The sequence below is a fragment of the Balaenoptera borealis genome (assembly GCF_965194805.1).
Source record: "Balaenoptera borealis genome assembly, chromosome: 20".
Taxonomy (NCBI): domain Eukaryota; kingdom Metazoa; phylum Chordata; class Mammalia; order Artiodactyla; family Balaenopteridae; genus Balaenoptera; species Balaenoptera borealis.
In genome coordinates, this window is record NC_138879.1 from 58,354,452 (window position 1) to 58,375,099 (window position 20,648).

The 20,648-nt window shown below is 40.5% G+C and overlaps 1 protein-coding gene across 3 annotated transcripts in view; it reads right to left on the minus strand.

Moving 5' to 3' along the window:
• The window catches only part of TEKT3 (tektin 3), a 178,246-nt gene that overhangs the window by 23,922 nt on the left and 133,676 nt on the right, over positions 1-20,648 (minus strand). The window contains exons 1-3 of one of the 3 annotated variants that reach the window (XM_082373361.1): positions 13,649-13,749; positions 5,201-5,808; positions 2,468-2,551 (exon numbers count right to left, since the gene is read on the minus strand). In XM_082373361.1, the coding sequence (XP_082229487.1) occupies positions 2,468-2,551; positions 5,201-5,779 (663 nt within the window). In that variant the 5' untranslated portion in view covers positions 5,780-5,808; positions 13,649-13,749. The other 2 variants (XM_082373362.1, XM_082373360.1) reach the window with 2 other exon arrangements.

Below are 20,648 nucleotides of genomic sequence, written 5' to 3' on the forward strand. Positions count from 1 at the left end.
GGTGGAATAGTGGTTAAAGACGTGCTCTGGTATCAGATAGCCCAGCTCCAATGCTGCCTTTGCAAATGCTGGGAGCAAAGGCAAGTTATAAACTAAGGGTAATAATACCTTCCTTTCTATGCTGTGGGGTAGATAGTTTTGTGCCTCGCAGATGGTAAGATCTCTAGTACTAAAGGGTAGGACTTATCATGCGACATGGGTCACAAAGTATGATTTAGAACTTAATCCTCATGTACGATGTGGGCTCCACCCTCTTCTTGGCTGAGGAATACTGGCCAGGTCACAAGAACCCTGAGTTCTGACCACACGCATGGATGTGTGCTAACTCTCGGCTATACCCTGAACCGTGGATATACAGTCATTTCTGGGACCTCGTTGCTAAACCCAGACCCTGCTTCCTGTGGTGCTATGTATCCACAGATACATACAAACTTAAAGGCTTAACTGAGCCTTTTTAAGTTTGGGGTAAGTGGGTAAACTATCACACTCTTAACAGGTAGAACAGGCTACTGAAATCACACTTTAAAAATCAAACTATAAGTCCAAATGGAATCTGGATCATGGCAAATGGCACCTATAGGAGCAAGCACTCCATTTCTATAGACAGTGTGTTTTGAGGACGACATTCTCAAATTCTCACTCATCCTTGAGTTTGGGAAGCAGCGGTGTTTCCTTAAAGATGTGCATTCTCAGTATTTGCTCCTGAGTCATTTGAAGCTGATCCATCACCCAGCTGGTTGTGAGGGGGCTGGGGTCCTACAAGCCATGTAGAGGCAGAAATCCCAGACGGGGAAGGCATTTCTTGCTACTGGTGGTGAAAATCCACCCAGACATTCTTTGCATGCTGGTATCAGGGTTCTATTCAATACTGTCTCAGAGCAGAACCCTCTTGGGATGGAGTCATAGAACCAGTAACAGTACCATCAATAGGAAGGGGAAGGCAGAAGGCATCAGCGTCAAAGAAAAGTTCACTTTTAAGCTTCATGAATGTGAACCAAAAAATGAGTTACCAACATACATATGTTTGGCACTTGGGGATGCAGAACGAATGCTTAATAGAGTATCCGGGCTAAAAAAAAGAGACTGGGAAGGGTCCCAGGTACCTAAGGGCTGAAATCTTAAGGAATGGCAGAGATCTTGTGGGAGAGAGCCTAGGAGGTAAAGGTCAGAGAACTCAGAACAAAACCATCTTTAATTGGTGGAAGGTGGGAGAGAGCCTAGTGGGAGGACCAGCACCCTAGATCAGATATAACTATAAGCTCTCAGATGGCTTATCAAAAGCTGTCCAGGGCTTCCCTGGTGGCGCAGTGGTTGAGAATCTGCCTGCCAATGCAGGGGACACGGGTTCGAGCCCCGGTCTGGGAAGATCCCACATGCCGCGGAGCAACTAGACCTGTGAGCCACAACTACTGAGCCTGCGCGTCTGTAGCTTGTGCTCCACAACAAGAGAGGCTGCAATAGTGAGAGGCCCGCGCACCGCGATGAAGAGTGGCCCCCGCTCGCCGCAACTAGAGAAAGCCCTCGCACAGAAATGAAGACCCAACACAGCCAAAAATAAATAAATAAATAAATAAATAAATAAATAAATAAAATTAAAAAAAAAAAAAAAAGCTGTCCAAATGCGTATACCCTTTGATGCGTGGATTACAGTTTTAAAAATGTATCCTAAGGAAATAATCAGAAATACATACAGTTATCAATACTATGCATGTGTGGAGGCAGAGGTCACATGGGAAACCTCTGGACCTTCCCCTCAATTTGGCTGTGAACCTAAAAATGCTCTAAAACATTGTCTTCTAAAAAAACACAGCACTGCCTTTCCACATCTATATTTAAGAATAAACATCATGCTTTTTTTGTTGGGCATTTATCCAACAAAAAAAGCACTATTCAAATGCATAGATACAGTATAATTCTAATCTGGAAGATATGTCTGTGTGTCTTTAAGTTGGGTGGTGTCTACCTAAGTATGATTATTAAAAAGACTGAAATACTCTAACATTAACAGTCATTTCTGTCTAATTGAACTTAGGTGATTTTTATATTTATCCTTTACTGCATTTTTCAAATTCTGTCAATAAATATCTATTACTTTCATAACCCCCCAAAAATGTATCTTTTCTAAAAAAATAAAATAAACAACAAAGTCCTACTGTATAGCACAGGAAACTATATTCAGTATCTTATAATAAACCATAATGGAAAAGAATATGAAAAAGAATATACATATATATAATGTATAACTGAATCACTTTGCTGTACACCAGAAACTAACACAACATTGTAAATCAACTATACTTCAATAAAAAATAAAATAAAATGTATCTTTTCTAAATGCCATAAATATCTGATACTATAACTCCTTACTGTGTCTTTACATAACATCATTTTTTGTTTCTATACATTAAACATTAAACGCACATTTGCAAGAGGTTTCTTGTTATTGAAGGGTTTGCCCCATATTTACCATCAGCAACTCTGTTTCCACTTCATCATGAACTAGATCGATTCCCATTCTCTTCTCTCGATGAAATAGACATTCCCGGGCTACCTACAGATACACAAATAATGAAAAACACTAATACAAACTGACTAAAATCAGTGACTAGCACTTCTAATAACCTGTTTCTAAAACAAGTCAATAGATGCTCCCAATACCAACTTTTCAAGCCATTTTGCTGGAAATCCAACAAGAAACTCAGTGTGACAACTAAGTGAATCCCTGCTGCTAGTGAAAAGGTAAAGAGCTGAAAAAAATTCCTAATTTGGAAAGTTGACAAACTGAAGCAGATGGTCTCTACTTAATCCCCACAAATCAGCATCTGAGAAAATTATTTGGCATCAATTCCTTCTAGAAAAATAGTTCAATAACCCAAATCATAGTCTTCAAGATCTTATTTCCAAATATTTTCTACTGAGAAGAGTGAGGAAGAAACAAATGATTATTTAAAGACCTCAGAGTATTTGTGTAGCCAAAAATCCAGGTGATTATTGTTAAAGTACCATGTATTGTTTTCCTAATTATAAAAATAATATGCTTTATCCATTAAAGAGAAAAAGTAGAGAGAAGTCAAAAATGAGTTACCCATACTCCTATCAGTTTGGTTTGTTTTTAACAGAAGTTACAATGCCCTCATAATTTTATGCTTTTTAGGATTGTTGTTAAATAGTAGACTTGAAATAGTCTTTGAGACAAAATACATTAATGACTCCAATGGAAAACAGCTTAGATAGCCAACAACTAAATTATGCATGAAATAACGTTATGTAAATGTTAAAATACTTTTTTCAAAGAGTATTTCATGACATGGGATGACTATAATGTTAAATTTTTTAAAAGCATAAAATATAATAGTATGTACACTGTAATCTGGATATGATGTCATTGAACAAAATCTTGGAGTGAATGTCTAATTTTTTAATAGTATAATGTACACTGACTAGAAGATGAATGAATGGGTTGAAGGGAACTCTGATTATTTTAATGTGTATTACGAAATTGCTTTCCAGGAAATTTCTACTCAACCATAGTCTACTAGCAATATCCGAAGTGTCCGTCTTCTGCACTTTTGCCAACCCTACACACTATCAGTTTTCATTTTTGCAAATTTGGTAAGCCAAAGATGGTTACTTCATTGACTGAGTTTGCATTTTTATTATTGAGTTTTAATGTTTTTGTCTTCTACACAGTTGATCATCAGTGTTTCCTCTTTTGAGCTGTATCTGTTCATGGGACTAATTCTCATTTTAATTGGGATCTTCTGATACCGTGCTGATTGTAAATGTTTAAACACACAAGATATCTGGACAAAAACTGCAGAAAAGAAATTTAAATTATGCCCATCTCATTGAAAGCAGTCATCACTGAAAGGAGTGTCAAGGGAAGAAATTGAATCTCCTCTGGAAATTAAGTAAAAGGTAAGTGGCTGTCATTTTAAGTGTTCATTAAAGTAAGTGGTGGGTGGGGTGGGATGGGATGTATTGTAGAATAGACCAGGAATCCTCAAAATGATCCAGAGCTCAGAGAAAGTATGGGAGGGCTTCTGATCCCAAAAAACAATTCATGGTGAGTTCTTTTAAAAGAATATCATTAGTGTCCTGTCGACCTTTCTCAGGATTTCTGTGGTCGTGTGTATTTGTGTGCATTTGTGTTTAGTGGGGAGGAGGGGTGCAGTAAGAAGCTACGGTGTGCAGGGGTCTCCAGCAAACCCCCCAAACCACTAGACTTCTAGCTCTTCGATTCTCTAATCTCTTCTACTATGGATGCCATAAAAAAAAAAAAAAAAAAAAAAGACCTATTGAAAATGCTTATCACCAGGAAAAAGAGTCACACAAACATGGAGAAAAATAGTGTTCATTTTGCCCATTCACATATACACAACTTCTAAAATAATCTGCATCATTTGGACATCTTCACATACAGAATGTCTTCTTCCAACGGTGGTGCATAGAATGGGGTCAGGGGGCCCATCGCACACTCAGAGGATTAAAGGTAATTTGATCTCCATTCAGAAGCCTGGTCAGAGGCCAGCAACCAACTGAAAGGCTGTCTCTAGGACCAAAACTGGCTTAACTTCTATCCCATCTCTCTATTTAACCAAACTCATTCCTAAGAAGCTCTAATTTGATCATTTCACTGTGCCTGAAGTGGAATCATAACATACATACAGAAGGCATTTCATGACACAGACTAAAAAAACAGGTTTTTTCCTCTCAAACAATGTTTATGTTAATCCTGGGACAGCAACAACCAAGCAGCCTATTTAAGAGATGGGAAGATGGCATTTTCACCATAAAATACTGTGTGTCTTAAGAGTGTCGCTTTAATTAGCCTCCTTTGCTTTGCATGCAGAATTCTCTCTACTTTTTTTTCTTTCTTGGCCGTACCACTGGCCTTGCGGGATCTTACTTCCCCAACCAGGGACTGAACCTGCGCCCTCAGCAGTGAAAGCACTGAGTCCTAACCGCTGGACCGCCAGGGAATTCCAGAATTCTTTCTACTTAAATGGTTGTTCGGTATAATGTGAGAAAAATGGCAATGGTTTTATCATCACTGAAACCCGGTACAGATTTATTGACAAGGGCTTGGCTTCTACAGGTGAAGCGAAATATAATTCAATAGATAAATAACCTCAGAAATTCAACGACTGGGTTATAATCATAAAAATGCAGTGTCCTTTTAATAAGATCTTATAGTTACCTGAAGAGGGGCTTCTGTCTCCATCAAAGCCCTCTCCAGTTTTTTCTTAATATCGGTTAGTTCATTTGTCTCTCCAATCATTGCATCCAACTCATGAGTGATTTCAGATTTCCAAAATCCTATGTCGTTGACTCGTTCTCCCAGATTTTGGGTGGAGTCCGCCTGGGTTTTTCTCGTTTGTTGATATTTGTCTTGAATCAAGCGAGATGTATCTATCCTTAGTCTCTCTGAATTGTGTCGGGAAGTGTTGGATTCTTGAAAGTTGGTTAAGTTGGACCTGTACCAATCATCGGGAGTATACCTGGTGAAGAGTGTGGTTCTGTTGGAAACAAAGGGAAGCGTGGTGCTCTCGGACACCCTCTGAGATCTGGTGCAGTACGGGTCCAAGGCTGGTGAGTTGGAGGCTGCTTTGTAGTACGTGCTTGGTCCCCAAGGCAGGCTCAGACTACGGGTCAGATTGCAGTGGGGGAAGCAGTCCCTATAGCTTGAGGCCATGGCACTGATGGCTGGTAGGAAGCTGGCTGGTGTTGGCCTAGGGTGGGCATAAGTTGCCGCTAAAGTAGAACCTAGAAGCTCCATGATGCTCAAGCACTATTTGTAAATCTCTCCTGTTTGAAAGGTGGGGGAAAGGGGGGAATCAAAAATAGACAGTCACATAAATTAACCTTTGGTGAAAACTCACAGATAAAAGGCCACATCTGACTTACTATAAGCAGCAGTGTTGTCTAACACACAAGATATTTGTTTTAATTTGATAACCACTTTTACTTGTGATAACATATTCTGCATTTTTTTTTCATCTCTGTCTCTAGATTGTATTCAAATTACATTTTTGTAGACCGGCCGTTTGAAGTTTTGAAATATTTTTTAAATTATGAGAAGTAGCACCGTCTTGTAACATTCAAATGAAGAGCCTGAACTATGCTTTTTAACAAAATGGTTATTCAGATCTTGGCTCTGCTATTTACTAGCTGTGAGACCTTGTGCAAATGACTTAAGCTCTCTGTCCTCATCTCTAAACTGGGAATAACAATAGTAATTGCTACTTTGGTTTGTTATAAGCAGTATTAGCTGCAAGGGGTTGCTTGCGACATCCACCCCCGGCCCCCCTGAGTCTTCCTAAATAAACACACGATCAGAGTAACACCGGTGTGGCAGGTAAGCAAACATAACTCAAGGAAGTACCTAGATCCCCTTTTCCTGGCAACTTGCCACCTCTAAGCAACTCCGATATAGACAGACATGCTCTGGCAGCCCCTGAGCATTAAGTAAGGTGATGCTAAGTATTTGGAATACTTAGCACAGCTCTGGGCACATAGTTAATGCTCAATAAATGTTAGCTTTTAAAATTACTAGCTCAGAGGCGTATACAAAGTAAAAGATAAATATCCACTCTCCCCCCTTCAAAATAAACTCCTCAGAAGTAGACACTGTGAATAATTCATTACTAGTTGTATCTTTCCAGATTTTTCCTTTTCATATACCAACATATATATTATTTTTAAATCTATATACATCTCCCTATATACATATGCACAGAGTTTTTTAATACAAAAATTGAATTATCTTAATCATTATATGTATCATTCCAGAACATGCATTTTTGAAAATATATGTATTTTGGACCTCTCCCCCTGTTAAAACATAGAGAGCCACTTTACCCTTTTCTACCAGCTGAAAATATTCTATTGTCCGGAATTTGGGGTCATTGTTAGTCCAGAAAGCCAAGGATGCCATAGACTATGACATACTTTTCAGCATCTGAACGTCATTCTGTTTGGGGGTTAATGTCTATGGACGCATTTACTGAAAAGGAAAAATAATATCAGATCCAATTCTGTAGCCTCCTACTAAGAAAAAACAAACAAACAAAAACACATTCCATGATTCTTTAAATAGCTGTTTTGACGCCATTGGTACCCAAACCACAAAATAATCTATTTATAGAATTGTGGCCAAATCAAAACCCACTCGGACTACATGTGATGAAACAGCTACCCACTGCCACTGGTGGTATCCCACATGACCCTAGCTCCCTGATTTTTTCCTTATTCTTCCCTCCCTTAGCCCCCAAACACTTTATACTGGCCAAGCTTAGAGTACAATGGTAAAAACAAAAGCCTTAATAACCACTTGCCATTCCACACCTAAGTCTGAAACTTAAACATTGTTTTTTGAAAAAGCAAATTCCAAGTAACTTGAGCCACGAGGGTCCTCCTGGCTACTTTCAGTTTCAACCCCTTCCCCAAGTCACATCTAGAAATAATCCCATCAGTTTTCTTTGAGCAAGAAGCTTCGAGTGAGACTGGACCACTCTTGCTTGGCTTTTCTTAATTCCTGACAACAATGAATCTAAAAGCTAATGTCACACTTGGTCCTTCAATCATGGAATTCCAGGTGTAGAATTCCCACAAGTATTTACTCGACACCTATGATGCTGAAATCTTGAGGCAGCTCAATCCATGTTTGTCAAATATCGAACCATGAGTGTTCAGGTTTAACACATGTGTGAAATGCAGGGGTTCACAAGCCAGAGGAGACATATGACTTGAGAAAATCAATATGGTTTGTAAAAGCATCCAGTGATAATTTTTAATTAGAGATGGGATATAATTTAGAATCTGGAATCTGCAGCATAAAGTCAGTTGTTTAAAAAGTTCCCAGATGTAGAGCTCCTCACATATGGCAGTAAGTTTCACATGAGAGACAATATTCCATTGCCATTCCATATTCCAGGATTCCATGTTCTAGCTCCAGGAGGCCACCTTCTAAGTCATTTAGGAAGACCCAATAAGAGACAACAGCCTGGCAATGTCTTCTTTTCTTTTTTTTTTCTTTTGGTCATTATTGGTCGAGAAAATTGAGAATCTCATGGCCTAAGAAATACTTAACTCAAAACAGATTTCTGCCTTCAACCAGGATAGAGTAATGAAAACTAGACTTAGCCTCTTACACCTAAAAAACTAGACAAAATATATGAAACAGCTGTTTTCAGGCTGCACAGGACTCTGATCTGTGAGAGAAGAGAAACAAATAAGGTGAGCCCTCTGATCTCCTGGAGGCAATTTCCAGACTGTGGGGAAAACAGATGAAAACCAAACAGAGCCTGGCAGCATTTGTGAGTTGAGGAGGAGGTCAGAATTTGGGGAGGCTGAGACACCTGGAAGTTGGGACGCAGGATTCTGGAGTAAAATGAGTTATGCAGAAAAAGTGCTCCATAAATCTATGTAGGGGTCCACTTGGGTCTTTGCTGGGTAATAGGTTGTACATACATCAAGGAATGTTCCACAAACCTTGGCAAAGAATGATGGCAGTGTTGTTAGCTGCACAATTCCTAGAGCTCACACAGGGCACGGAGACATTTTGAACCCAGACCAATCAGAGTGGAAAGTTGTTAGTGGTCACCTGGAGCATTTGATGGAAAGCCCAGAGAGGTCACACATTAGAATGGGGCTGACCTATCTTTAGAAATGAAGGTACTAAAGACTCTGGAAAAGCTTGAATACAGGCCTCAAAGAGCTCAAACTAATCCACAAGTAAAGTGCCTGCCAACATCAAGAGCTCAAATATATAGCACCACAGTGTCCAGCATCCAATCAAAAACTTCCAGACATGCCAAGAAGCAGAAAAATGTGGCCCATAATTAGGAGAAAAATCAGTCAATAGAAACAGGCATACAAATGGCAGAGATGTGATGGCACTAGAAAACTACGTACAAGTATTTAAAGGAAAACAAGAACATAATGAAGAGAGATATGGAAGATTTAAAAAGAACAAAATGAAACTTTAGGGATAAAACATATAATATATTCTTGCACAATTTCACTAGATTGGATTAACGGCAGATTAGACACTGGAGAAGCAAAGATTAGTGAGCTCGAGTCTAACCAAACCAAAGCACAGACTTTTTAATTAACTGGAAAAAAAAAATGAAAATAGCCTCAGTAACTTATGGTATAATATCAAGTGGTCTAACATCATGCACTTGGGGTGTCATATTAAGAGGAGAGGGAGACAAGATATCTGAAGAAATAATGGCTGCAAATTTCCCAAATTTGATGAAAACTACAAACCCCTATGTCTAAGAAGCTCCACACACTCCAAGAGGATAAACACACATCCATGTGCGTGTACACACAGCACGACCTCAAGGCTCATCATAATAAAATTGCTGAAAGTTCACAATCAAGAGAAAAAATTAAAATCAGAGAAAAAAGACACAATAGCTAGAAAGGAACAAAGATAAGAATTAGTGAAGAATTCTTGTCAGAAATTATGCAAGCCGGAAGACAATCAAACAACATCTTTAAAGGGCTGGAAGAAAGTGTAATCCTAGAATTCTATTTCCAGTGAAAATATCCTTCAAAGATGAAGGTGAAATAAAAGGATTTTTTAAAAAAAAATATATATATATAAGAGCAAAAGCCAAGAGAATTCAGCAGCAGCAGAACCGCACTAAAAGGGCTGTGAAAGGAAATTCTTCAGGCAAAAGGACATTATACCAGATGGAAACTTGGAGCTACACAAAGAAATGAAGTTTCAGAAATGGTAAATATGTGTGCTAATAGCAAAAAAAAAAAAAAAAACTTTTCTAACTTTTAAATTTCTTTAAAAGATGGCTGCTTAAAGTAAAAATAATAAAAATTTATTGGGAAGTTTATAATAAAAACAAAAGTAAGTTATATGGTAATAATAGCACAAATGATGGGAGAGCTGAAATGGAAAAGTACTATTGTAAAGGCCTTATGACTAAAATGGAAGAATGTTATTTAAGCATATACTACAGTAAGTCAAAAATGCATACTGTAGGGCTTCCCTGGTGGCGCAGTGGTTGAGAATCTGCCTGCCAATGCAGGGGACGCGGGTTCGAGCCCTGGTCTGGGAAGATCCCACATGCCGCGGAGCAACTGGGCCCGTGAGCCACAATTACTGAGCCTGCGCGTCTGGAGCCTGTGCTCCCAACAAGAGAGGCCACGATAGTGAGAGGCCCGCGCACCGCGATGAAGAGTAGTCCCCGCTCGCCGCAACTAGAGAAAGCCCTAGCACAGAAACAAAGACCCAACACAGCCAAAAATAAATAAATAAATAAGTAAATTAAAAGAAAAAAAAATGCATACTGTAAACCTCAGAGCAGCAGTTCTCAAAATGTGACCCAGGAAACCATGGGCTCGCCTAAGACCTTCTCTGGAGTGACAAGGTGAAGGTTAATTTTATAGTAAACACCCAGATGTGATTGGCCTTTTTCACTCTCGTTCTCTCAGAAATGTACAATAGAGGTTTCCAGAGGTGACATGATATGCGATATCACAACAGACTGAATGCAGAAGTAGATATGAGAACCCAGCTACTAACAAAAGTTTTTAAACTTTACCAAAAATGTGAAACATTGCCACTCTTCTCACTAAATTTGTTTCAGAAAACATAGTTTTTTTAATGAAAAGTATTATTTATGTTACTATATAATAGGTTGTTATGGTTATTTTTAAAAGAGTTAATACTTTTAATTTCTCTATTTTAATTTCTGATATAATAAATATCAATAGATGTAATCTACATAAACTAAAGCTCTACAGAGTATGCTCTCTGACCATATCAGAATTAAATTAGAAATCAATAATAGAAAGGTATTCGGAAAATCCTCAAATACTAGGAAACTAAACAACACACTTCTAAATATCCTATGGGTCAATGAAGAAATAACACAGGAAATTAGAAAATATTTTGAACTGAATGAGAATAAAAAACAGAACATATCAAAATTGTGAAATTCAGCTAAGAGTGTTTAGAGTGAGGTTTATAGCTTTAAATGCTTATACAAGAAAATAAGAATGAGCTAAAATCAATGATCTATACTTTCATCTTAATGGCTAGGAAAAAAAAAAAAAAAGCAAAGTAAACCCAAAGTAGAAAGAAGGAAATAATAAAAAGTCAATGAAGTAGAAAATGAACAAATTTTTGAAAAGCAATGAAATCTTAACAATAAAATTGATAAACCTCTTGCAAGACTGATCAAGATTTAAAAAAGAGAAGACAAATGACAACTATCAGAAATGAAAGAGGGAATACTACTAAAGCCCCTGCAAATGTTAGAAAGTTAATAACGTAGGATTACTAACAACCTATGCCAAGGAATTTGACAACAGAGAGGAAATGGACAAAATTCTTTAAAGATACAAACAAAACTGACTAAAGAAGAAATAGGTAACCTGAACAGCTGTATAGGGATTAAAGAAATTGAATCTATAGTTTAAAATCTTTCTTCAAAGAAAACTTCAGGTCCAGATGGGTTCACTGATAAATTCTACCAAAGTTTTAAGGAAGAAATAATATCAGTTTTTAAAAGCCTATCGCTTACTTGGGTGACGTGCCTTTCACAATGTTTAAATTATTCTCTAAATTCTAACTCAGCCTCTTCCTAAGAGGCCATGAGCAGCACATACTATGATCCTTAACTGATGCTATAAATATCTCACATTTGCAAGTAAACTAAACAAATTCTTTGGGAAGATGACTGAAAATAGCTGTGGAAAAATTCATCCCCTAAATCATGCAATTGTTTTTTTATTATGCTTTTAGTCATGACCAAAAAAGCATTTTAAGAAATGAGACCTGCTACAAAGTCAAATACAGTATTTGACTGTATTCATTGAAGGTGGAGTTAATAGTTATTTATTTACATACTGGAAAAATGCTATAATAGTCTTCTATAAATATTAACATGCTAAAAATGTAATTAATCACACAGAGATTGTAAGTACTGGAAAGCTCCATTTAAAACCCAAAAGGTGGCCTCAAGCTGGGGAAATATATTTTATTAGCACATTTAGGCAAGACTTTAAGATCATAAATATTTCAAGGTATAAAAACCTATAGCTCATAGCCCGCAGAAGGCATGACAAGGGCAGAAAGTTTCCATGACTTGTTTCACACCTTGCCTCAGATCAGTGACCAGCACAGGCTTGAAAGAATCACACAAAACCCCTGTTCCTTTGATCATATGTATTTAATTCCTCACAGTTTCAAACTGCAGCAGAAATAAAACACTGCCCCTGACACATTAATAAGTACCAGACTTAGGAGAAATTATATCAGATTTCAGCGTTTAAGTAATTTCTCTCTATGCATATATGAAATAAGAATGCAGGAAAAGTTGAATAATCTTTCTTTTAAAAAACAGTTTGATAAGGAACTCTCTTCATTGACGGTGAAAGTATAAATTACTACACGTTGGAGAGCTATGGGGCAGTATCTACTAAAGTTGAAAAAGCACATTCCCTATGACTCAGAAATTATACAATTAGAATGTACAAGAATATGTTTCTAGTGATTTTTAAAAGGGTGAAGCCTAAAAGTCCATCGACAGGAGTATGCATGCGTAACTTGTGATAAATCCATGCAAGAATTATCACACAACAGTTAAAAGCAATGACCTAGAGCATGTATAGAATGATAGCATTATATAAACGTTTAAAATGAGACTATATATTGGTTTCTGGATAAATACCTAAGTAGTAAAAGTATAAAAATATGCAGAGTATAAGTAAACACTAAATCCTGGTAGGTGGGGAAGGAGAAAAAGGGCATGCGATTCCCAAGGGATACATCGGAGGCCTCTTCCGTGTCTGTAACAGTTTTTTTGTTTTGTTTTGTTTTAAACAAGGGGTGGGTACCTGCATGCTTGAACACTTTGTTTTGTGAAATATTTTATTTTAAAAAGAAAAAAGTAGAATATTTTATCATATGCCTCAATACACTTGGCCTATGAGTCTGTTTGCTTTTTTCACAATAATCAAACGAGTAATTCTACCCATTTCTAAAATGTTTATTTAGCTACGCCACCATAAGCATCCAGGGAGAAAACATACAGTTACTTGGTGCAAACTGTCAAAATACAAATGAGCGCTTCACAGCCAGAGCTGAACAGAAAAGGCCATGGACAGTAAGGGAACAACTGCTGTGACCTGAATTTCAGCAACTCTTTGAACGGCCAGGGGACTGGTCGTCCAGCCCTCCCCTTGGCTGCATCTGGAAGACCGGGCTAAGTAAGCCGGGGAACAAGGCAGAGGGTTGAGGTACACAAGAACCGCAGAGACAAACACAGCACTGCCAACAGGTGTAAGGTATTACACGACTTAGGGTCTGGGGTTCTGACACACCTTTCCTGGTTCCGCATTTAGAAATAACTTCTCAATCCACGAAAAGCATCAGAAACGTACATTAAGAAGGCTTGGGGGACTGGGTAAGTGTACCTGTGGGTTTTACGGTTTTCATTTGCAGGGGTGAGGGTAGCGAAGTGAAGATGGAGGCGGGCTGGGGGGGTGCGGGGGTTATTCCAGGGTTTCCACGACCTCACCCCGAATTCTGAGGCCAGACGTTGGAGTCCTAACCGGGGCGGGGACTCCGTCGGGGTCGTCCCAGCAGCAGGTAGGAGCCCGAGGAACCACTCACCTGTCGGCGGTGCCGGGCGAGGGGCGGGGAAGCGGGCGTGGGCGGGAAGGGGTCGCAGCCCCACAAACTACAACCCGCTGGAGCGCGGACTACCGGCCCCGCCCGGCCCAGCCCCGCCCAGCCTCGCCCTCCTGTGACGTCAGCGCGCGCGGACCACTCAACGACCGCCGCTGCTGGCTCGCCGGCAGCCGATTGGCCGGTGGAGGGAGAGGCGGGCGGCGGGAGCCGGAGAGAGGGGGGAAACCCTGCGGGCAGGCGGCCGTTGCCATGGGCTCGCTCGCGCCTAGTAACCACAGCTCCGGGGGAGACAGAGAGGTGGAAGGGGTGAAGGGGTGAAGGGTCCCCCGCCTCCCCTGCGGCGCCTAAATCGGAGCTCTCTCAGCTGCGCAGACCTTGGTGGCCCATTGTAAGGCTCGGGATGCTGACAAGCCCCCGCATTTCAGCCTGGCTGGGAAGACAGGCTGACCTTTCCCCACACCCTGACCTGGCCATACCCATTTGTGCTTCTCCCTGTGACATAGTGGATGCCATTCTTTTATTGAAGACACAGATAAATCAGTTGTGTCCACGTGGCTTTGGAGAATGGCAGCAGTTAACTAGAGATGGACAAGCCATTTTTCTCCAAAGCCACGCGTACATAACTGATTTATCTGTGTCTTCAATAAAAGATTCTAACTCAGTTGTGATTTGATGACAGTTGCCCCTCTATGTATCCTGTCTAGGCATTGGGGGGTGAGGGTGGAGAGGGTGTGTTAAAGGGCGGCTGGTGGGAAAATAAAGGAAGAGGAGAAAAAAGGTAAGAGAGGTGAGAGCAATATATGGGGGTATGAGTGTGTTGGGATGAGGAGGAATGTTTAGGAAAAGGAAATAGAAAATATTGCCTTTACAGCCAACTGTCTCTAATCTGTCCCTTCTAAATTTTTTTAATCCCATAATTCCATTTTTATGGCTATTTATACAGGGAAATTGGAAATATTTCACATTGTCAAAGTTGGGAAAGGTGATTAAAAACATTTTCGGTCTAAATTTTAGAACAATGTAAGTTCTTGCAATGTATTCTTTACCGTTGTTCTTGGAAATTACTCAGAAACAGATTTGGGACATTTTATTCCAATTTGTACCATCAATATCAATGGTATTCTTTTCCTTGAGTGCTGTGTTGAGAATCAGTAGTTTTGGAAACTATAACCTGTAACTGGGTATGGGATCCAAATGGCCTTCATGCACAGAATATAACACTAATATTTACAGAAAAGTGCTTTGTGTAGGGTTTATTGGCAACTTAATTGAGTGTGTGATGCGTTCATTGAGAATTTTATCATTTACAACCACAGGAAGGTAGTATCAGTTGTCGCTGTTATGTTTTGCTTATGTTACTAGGTTATTTACAGGGGTGTGAATCACCATCCAGCTTTTTTCATTGAATGACTTTTTCATGACATGAAATTGCAGCACACACCTCGTTGAGAGTATTCACAGAGAGCCGAGGTACACAGACTCTATCAAGTTCAGGTATCATATTCTAGCTCACTTATTTAGCAAGTGAGGAGCTGTGTCCCAGAGGCTAAATGACATGCCCAGGGTCGCACTTCTGTGTGTGTCCTTCGGATCAAGAAGAAGACAATGGACTCCCACAGCCTCTCTTTCCTTACGTTTCCATCAGAGCCATTATGTCACTGTCGTATGTTTTCACGTATTGTCTCCCCCATTAGACTATGTCCCTGCGAGGGCAGGGACAATGATTTTCCAGCCTTAGTCACAGGAAACATTTTTGAAGCACTTGCTCTGTGCCAGCTTCATACACATCATTTATGACCCTCATCATAACCCCATAAGGTTGAAAATATGATTCCCCTTTCACAGGGACTTACAGGTTAAGTAACTTGACCGAGGTCCCATTAGCCAGGAGGTCATAGAGCTGGAGTCTAACCTAGGTCTGTCTGACCTCAAAGCCCATGGTCTTCCCCCTACATCAAATAGCTATATCCCTTCTCGTATATTCTCCTTTCTATCCTCAGCACCAGCCATCGAGCTTGGCCTATGGTGTACTCCTAGTGCATGTTTGTTGAATGAATGAATGAGCACTTGGAGAAAGAGGGACCAGTTTCCCTCCCTGGTACTTAATAGTGATGTGATTTGGGGCAAGTCCCCAAATCATGCCAGGTCTGTTGTATCTCTCCATAAAATGGGGCTAATGATGCTTCACTGGCCTGAAAGGAAGAGCATTAATCAGATGCTCTATTGAAATCCTTCCCAGAAAATAGACTGAAATTCAGATGCTCGCGTATGAGTAGTTCCGGGAAAGCTAAGTGTACTTAGCCCATCTAAGGGGAATGGCACCCACTTCTACAGGGACAGTTGGACTGCTTCTCTTTCTCCCTGAAATAAATAAAACTCAAGGGAAAAGCAACCCAGATTGGAGCTATCAGGTGAGGTGTGTTATGGAGTATTAATCAGAACCCACCCCAGCAGCTGAGATAGCTAGACAATTAATTGATCTCCATGACCTAAAGTCTTATATGATGTGGGACGCCTCTGAAATCTAATCTTAAAGTTCCATTAAGATTAGACCATTTAGAAGGTCCTGGTATTTATTGGCAGTCCAACGTCATCAATTAATCATCATCCACAACAAAGATGACTCATTTTAAGTGCTGCAGGGAGATCCTGACAATCTAAAGGAGGAGAGAAACAATGACACAAACAGGACACTTTAAAGATGTTAAGAGTCATACAGTGGCGGGACTTCCCTGGTGGCGCAGTGGTTAGGAATCCGCCTGCCAGTGCAGGGGACACGGGTTCAATCCCTGATCCGGGAAGATCCCACGTGCTGTGGAGCAACTAAGCCCGCAAGCCACAACTACTGAGCCCACGCACCACAACTCCTGAAGCCCACACGCCCAGAGCCCATGCTCCTCAACAAGAGAAGCCACCGCAATGAGAAGCCCGCGCACCGCAACGAAGAAGAGTAGCCCCCGCTCCCCGCAACTAGAGAAAACCTGTGCGCAGCAACGAAGACCCAGCACAGCCAAAATTCCATTTAAAATAAATAAATTTATTTTTAGAAAAAAGTCATACAATGGTATATGTTAGGTTGTGGATTATACTTCATGCCACGTATGAAAAAACAGGGCTATATCGAGGCTACTTAAAATTTTGATCTGGCATATTAGGAGCTGAAGCCATTTTGTAATATTCTCGCGAAGATTCTGCAGAGACTGCATTATTTTTTGAATGTGACTGTTACAAGACTAATGGGTCTGAGTAAGCTGGTTTTTATCAGCGATACACCGTATTTCATCCAGATGAGTCTTTATCAGTTAAGAAAAATTAGCTTCTGAACTCAGCTACCACTGGGAGGTTGTTAAACTTTAGTCAAGGAGATAGAACATGTCAAACAGAGAGTCAGACAGTCAATGTCTCGAATTTACTGGACCAAGATCCCTCATGCAATCACTGAAGGTATTTTAGCTGTGGGCATGCAAGGCAATGAATTAGACAGGCAACTGGCAGTAGTTTGATTTATAGTGGCTCACAACAGCCCATTGTTAAATTTGCAGGAATTTTGCAAGCCCATTGTTAAAGAGTCGTCATTAAGAGCTAAATTATATCAATGTATAATTAAATAAATTATATCGAAACAATGGTAATAAATACTCAAAACATCACTTCCTAATTCTTTTACAACACTTTACTGTTTTTCATCCTTTTGAGTTTATCTTCATCTGTTGCATCATTATGGTGGAAATACTACATAATGACGGTATCCCTTACCATTTTTAAGTTCAGCAACGTCACATTGGTAAATTGGGATTGACCATGATGGGAGTATTTAAACCATGGAAATCCTTAAAGGCTACAAATCAAGGCTTCATTTATTGTTTTCTTGATTGTCTAGACTCAAGAAAGTCATAGAGAAAATGCTATAATGCAGATGAAACTTTAAAAATGTCTTGTGTCTGTGGCCATTACATTGTGACAAGCAAAAAAAATAAAGAAGCTACATTCTCCCAGTATTGAAAACAAACATCTGATTCAGCAAAGAAGTGATTCATATCATTAAGTGAAATTTCAACATGCATCTTCAGTTTTGTCTTACTCATCAACGTAAATGAAAATATCAACCAACATTCAAGCTGAAACTCCTTTGTTCATCAACTGCAAGGTTGGCTAGAGATATGAGTGTAGCAAAAATCAGTAAAAGCATGCTGCAAAAATCAACTGACTAGATTCACTTTGCTATAAAGCAGAAACTAACACACCATTGTAAAGCAATTATACTCCAATAAAGATGTTTAAAAAAAAATCAATTGACTATGTGGAATTTACAATACAGGGTATTGTGTATTTTTGTGACTATTTATAAATTGTGTGCTATGTATCCTTTATATCATTAAAATGTATAATAAACTCATGTATGTATGCAGACATTTTTCCCAGAGAGCCAGCTGTTAAATGTTTACATCACTGGAAGTGGGCCCCTGTTCTTATCCTTAAAGGGATTATTCTCTGGCAGGATGCAGGCAAAACCCCTGTGCTGCAGACTCCAGTGTGGTGAGAACCATCAGAAAGGAGCTCAAGTCTCTCGGGAGTTCTGAAGAGGGCAAAGCAGCGTCAACCAGGGACTCTTGAAAGATGAGTTCACAGGTTATATGGAAAATTGCCTAGCTCTTTAGACTGATGAGGGTTTGTGGAAATAAAAATGGAGTAGGATATAGATGGATGTGCTGTATGAGTATAAGATATACGTACAAGCTGATCTAAGCAGACCTGCTCTCCCAGGAAGCCAGATCTTGAGTCATCCAGAGAGTAGCTGAGTCATCATATTTGACGCTGCAAAACTCTGGTTGCGAATCATAGACTAGGCTTCCCAGGGAGCTACCAGATACCCTGTCATTGTGTAACGAGCAGGACCCTATGGGGCCTTCCCGGGACAGGCCTTCCCCCGCATATCCTCTGCTTTAGCTCCTCTCTGAACTACCTAGATAATAGTATTTGATGCAAATTTCCCGTGTTGTTTTGCAGATGTTGAGAACCCCCCCACCAAATGGAAGATGTTAAGTACTTGATGACCCAGAGCACATAGCCCCAGGCCTCCTGGAGCCTGAGGACTGATGAAGTTAACCCCTGTGACACCACCCTGCTCCATGAGACCCCCGCCTCCCTCACCTGGCTTTTAAAAACGCTTTGCCCAAACCCTTCGGGGAGCTCGGGGCCTTTTAGGGCATGAGCCACCTGTTCTCCTTGCATCGTCTTGCAGTAAACCTTTCTCTGCTCCAAACTCCAACGTTTCCGTTTGTTTGGGCTCACTTTGCATCGTTGGGCACACGAACTTGCGTTAACAATTGGAAACCTATTGCCTCCGCTGTGACTTTCCAGTTTTCAAATGGTCTCCCATTGCCATGAGATTTATTTCTCCAGGTCTCCTTCTTGTAATCCTCATGACTCAAGGTAATCGGGTGTCTCTGTTTCTCAAAGAGCCTAAAACACAAGCTAGGAATCGCCTCGGGTGGACCCAATTTTCTGGCCACTCGTCAAATTCTTAGGGAAGCGTCCTGAAAACTATCAAGGAGGCCGTAATGATTCAGCAGAAGCAAGGTGAAGTCAAGTTAGTATTCAAATCAGTGGAGCGGTGAAGATGGAAGGAAATCTGGTTGCGATATTGAAAAGCTGAAAGGATGCAGATTAGCGTTCGTGCTTGCGGTAGAAGCAGCAGCTGAATGCCCTTGTCTTCCACGTCCCCTTCTCTCCCAAGATGAGGCTATCAACCTAGGGAGGAGAGCGGTCGCAGAAAGAAAGAGCAGGAAGGCTGTAAACCAGGAAACTCTACAAACCAGGAATGTTGCGCCCCTTGGCCCTTGGCTCTCTGAGTCTTTGGCTGCCTTTTGCTCAAGAAAGCACGTTAGTTCTAGGGATCAATGGAAACTGAGGCGTGTTGTCTGGGCTTGCTCCAGGTTTGCCCTATGACTGGATTTAAAAGGAACTTCTGACCTAGCCCCGCTCATCAGGGCCCCAGAAGAGACAGGGGCTCGGGGCAGACGTCTCTGTTCAGAAATGGAGGTTGAACAGTCCTTGGGGTAACAGGTCAAGTAGGGCGTGGAGAGGAGAGATACCAAACTACAACCCTCCATCTCGAAGATGGAAGGCCAGCACTTTACAGACTCCGGCAAACAAATGGAAGCTGTGCTTGCCTGGAATCAACGTCAGCTGCTCCACACCCACCCCACACTTCTCTGGAATGCTCGTAAAAATACTAAGTGCTCCACATAGGCCAATAATTAGCTCGCCAGAGTCACAATGCAGGGACCTTGTTGCTCTGCTAGGACATTCCCAGGTGAAGAACGGGACACATCAGAATTTCCCAGAGATCTTTTAAAATGCAGACTTCAGGATCTCAGCCCAAGAGGATCTGATTCTGTAAGTCTAGGGCGGGGCCTGGAAATCCAGGCAAACTTCAGTACCAAGGAGGACTTTACTTGGATTTGAGCAATGATACCCGATCTTACATTTTTGTTCAGATGGCCCTTACTTTAATCTTTACAAAAAAGTTGGGGATTTTTAAAGGCAAAGAAGGCACCTGTATCCCGTTTGAGATGAATATTTGTCTACTTACCTAACTCGCATTGGAAATAAGTTGCCCATTTTTTGCTTGTGGGTGAGATGTTTTTATAGTTATATTTCTCATTTAAATTAAGTTTAAAAAAATTGTTTTAAGTATTCAAGAGGAACCTTTACATCTCTCCTGTTTCTCCCTTACCTGTCCCATTAAGCACACAGTGTCTTTGGAAAGAGGTTTCAGGTAACTGAATCGAAGTCAGTGGAATCACAGAAAGTGAAATCTAGAAGGATCTTAATACCTCCCCAGTTCAGCCCCTTTATTAGATGAGGAAACTGAGACCAACGAGTTTAACTTGCCCCATGTCACCCAAGTGGCCATGGAGACCTGCCCCCAACATCCTTTGCTGCTCCCCTGCGCCCAGAGGCCTGGCGTGAGTATTCT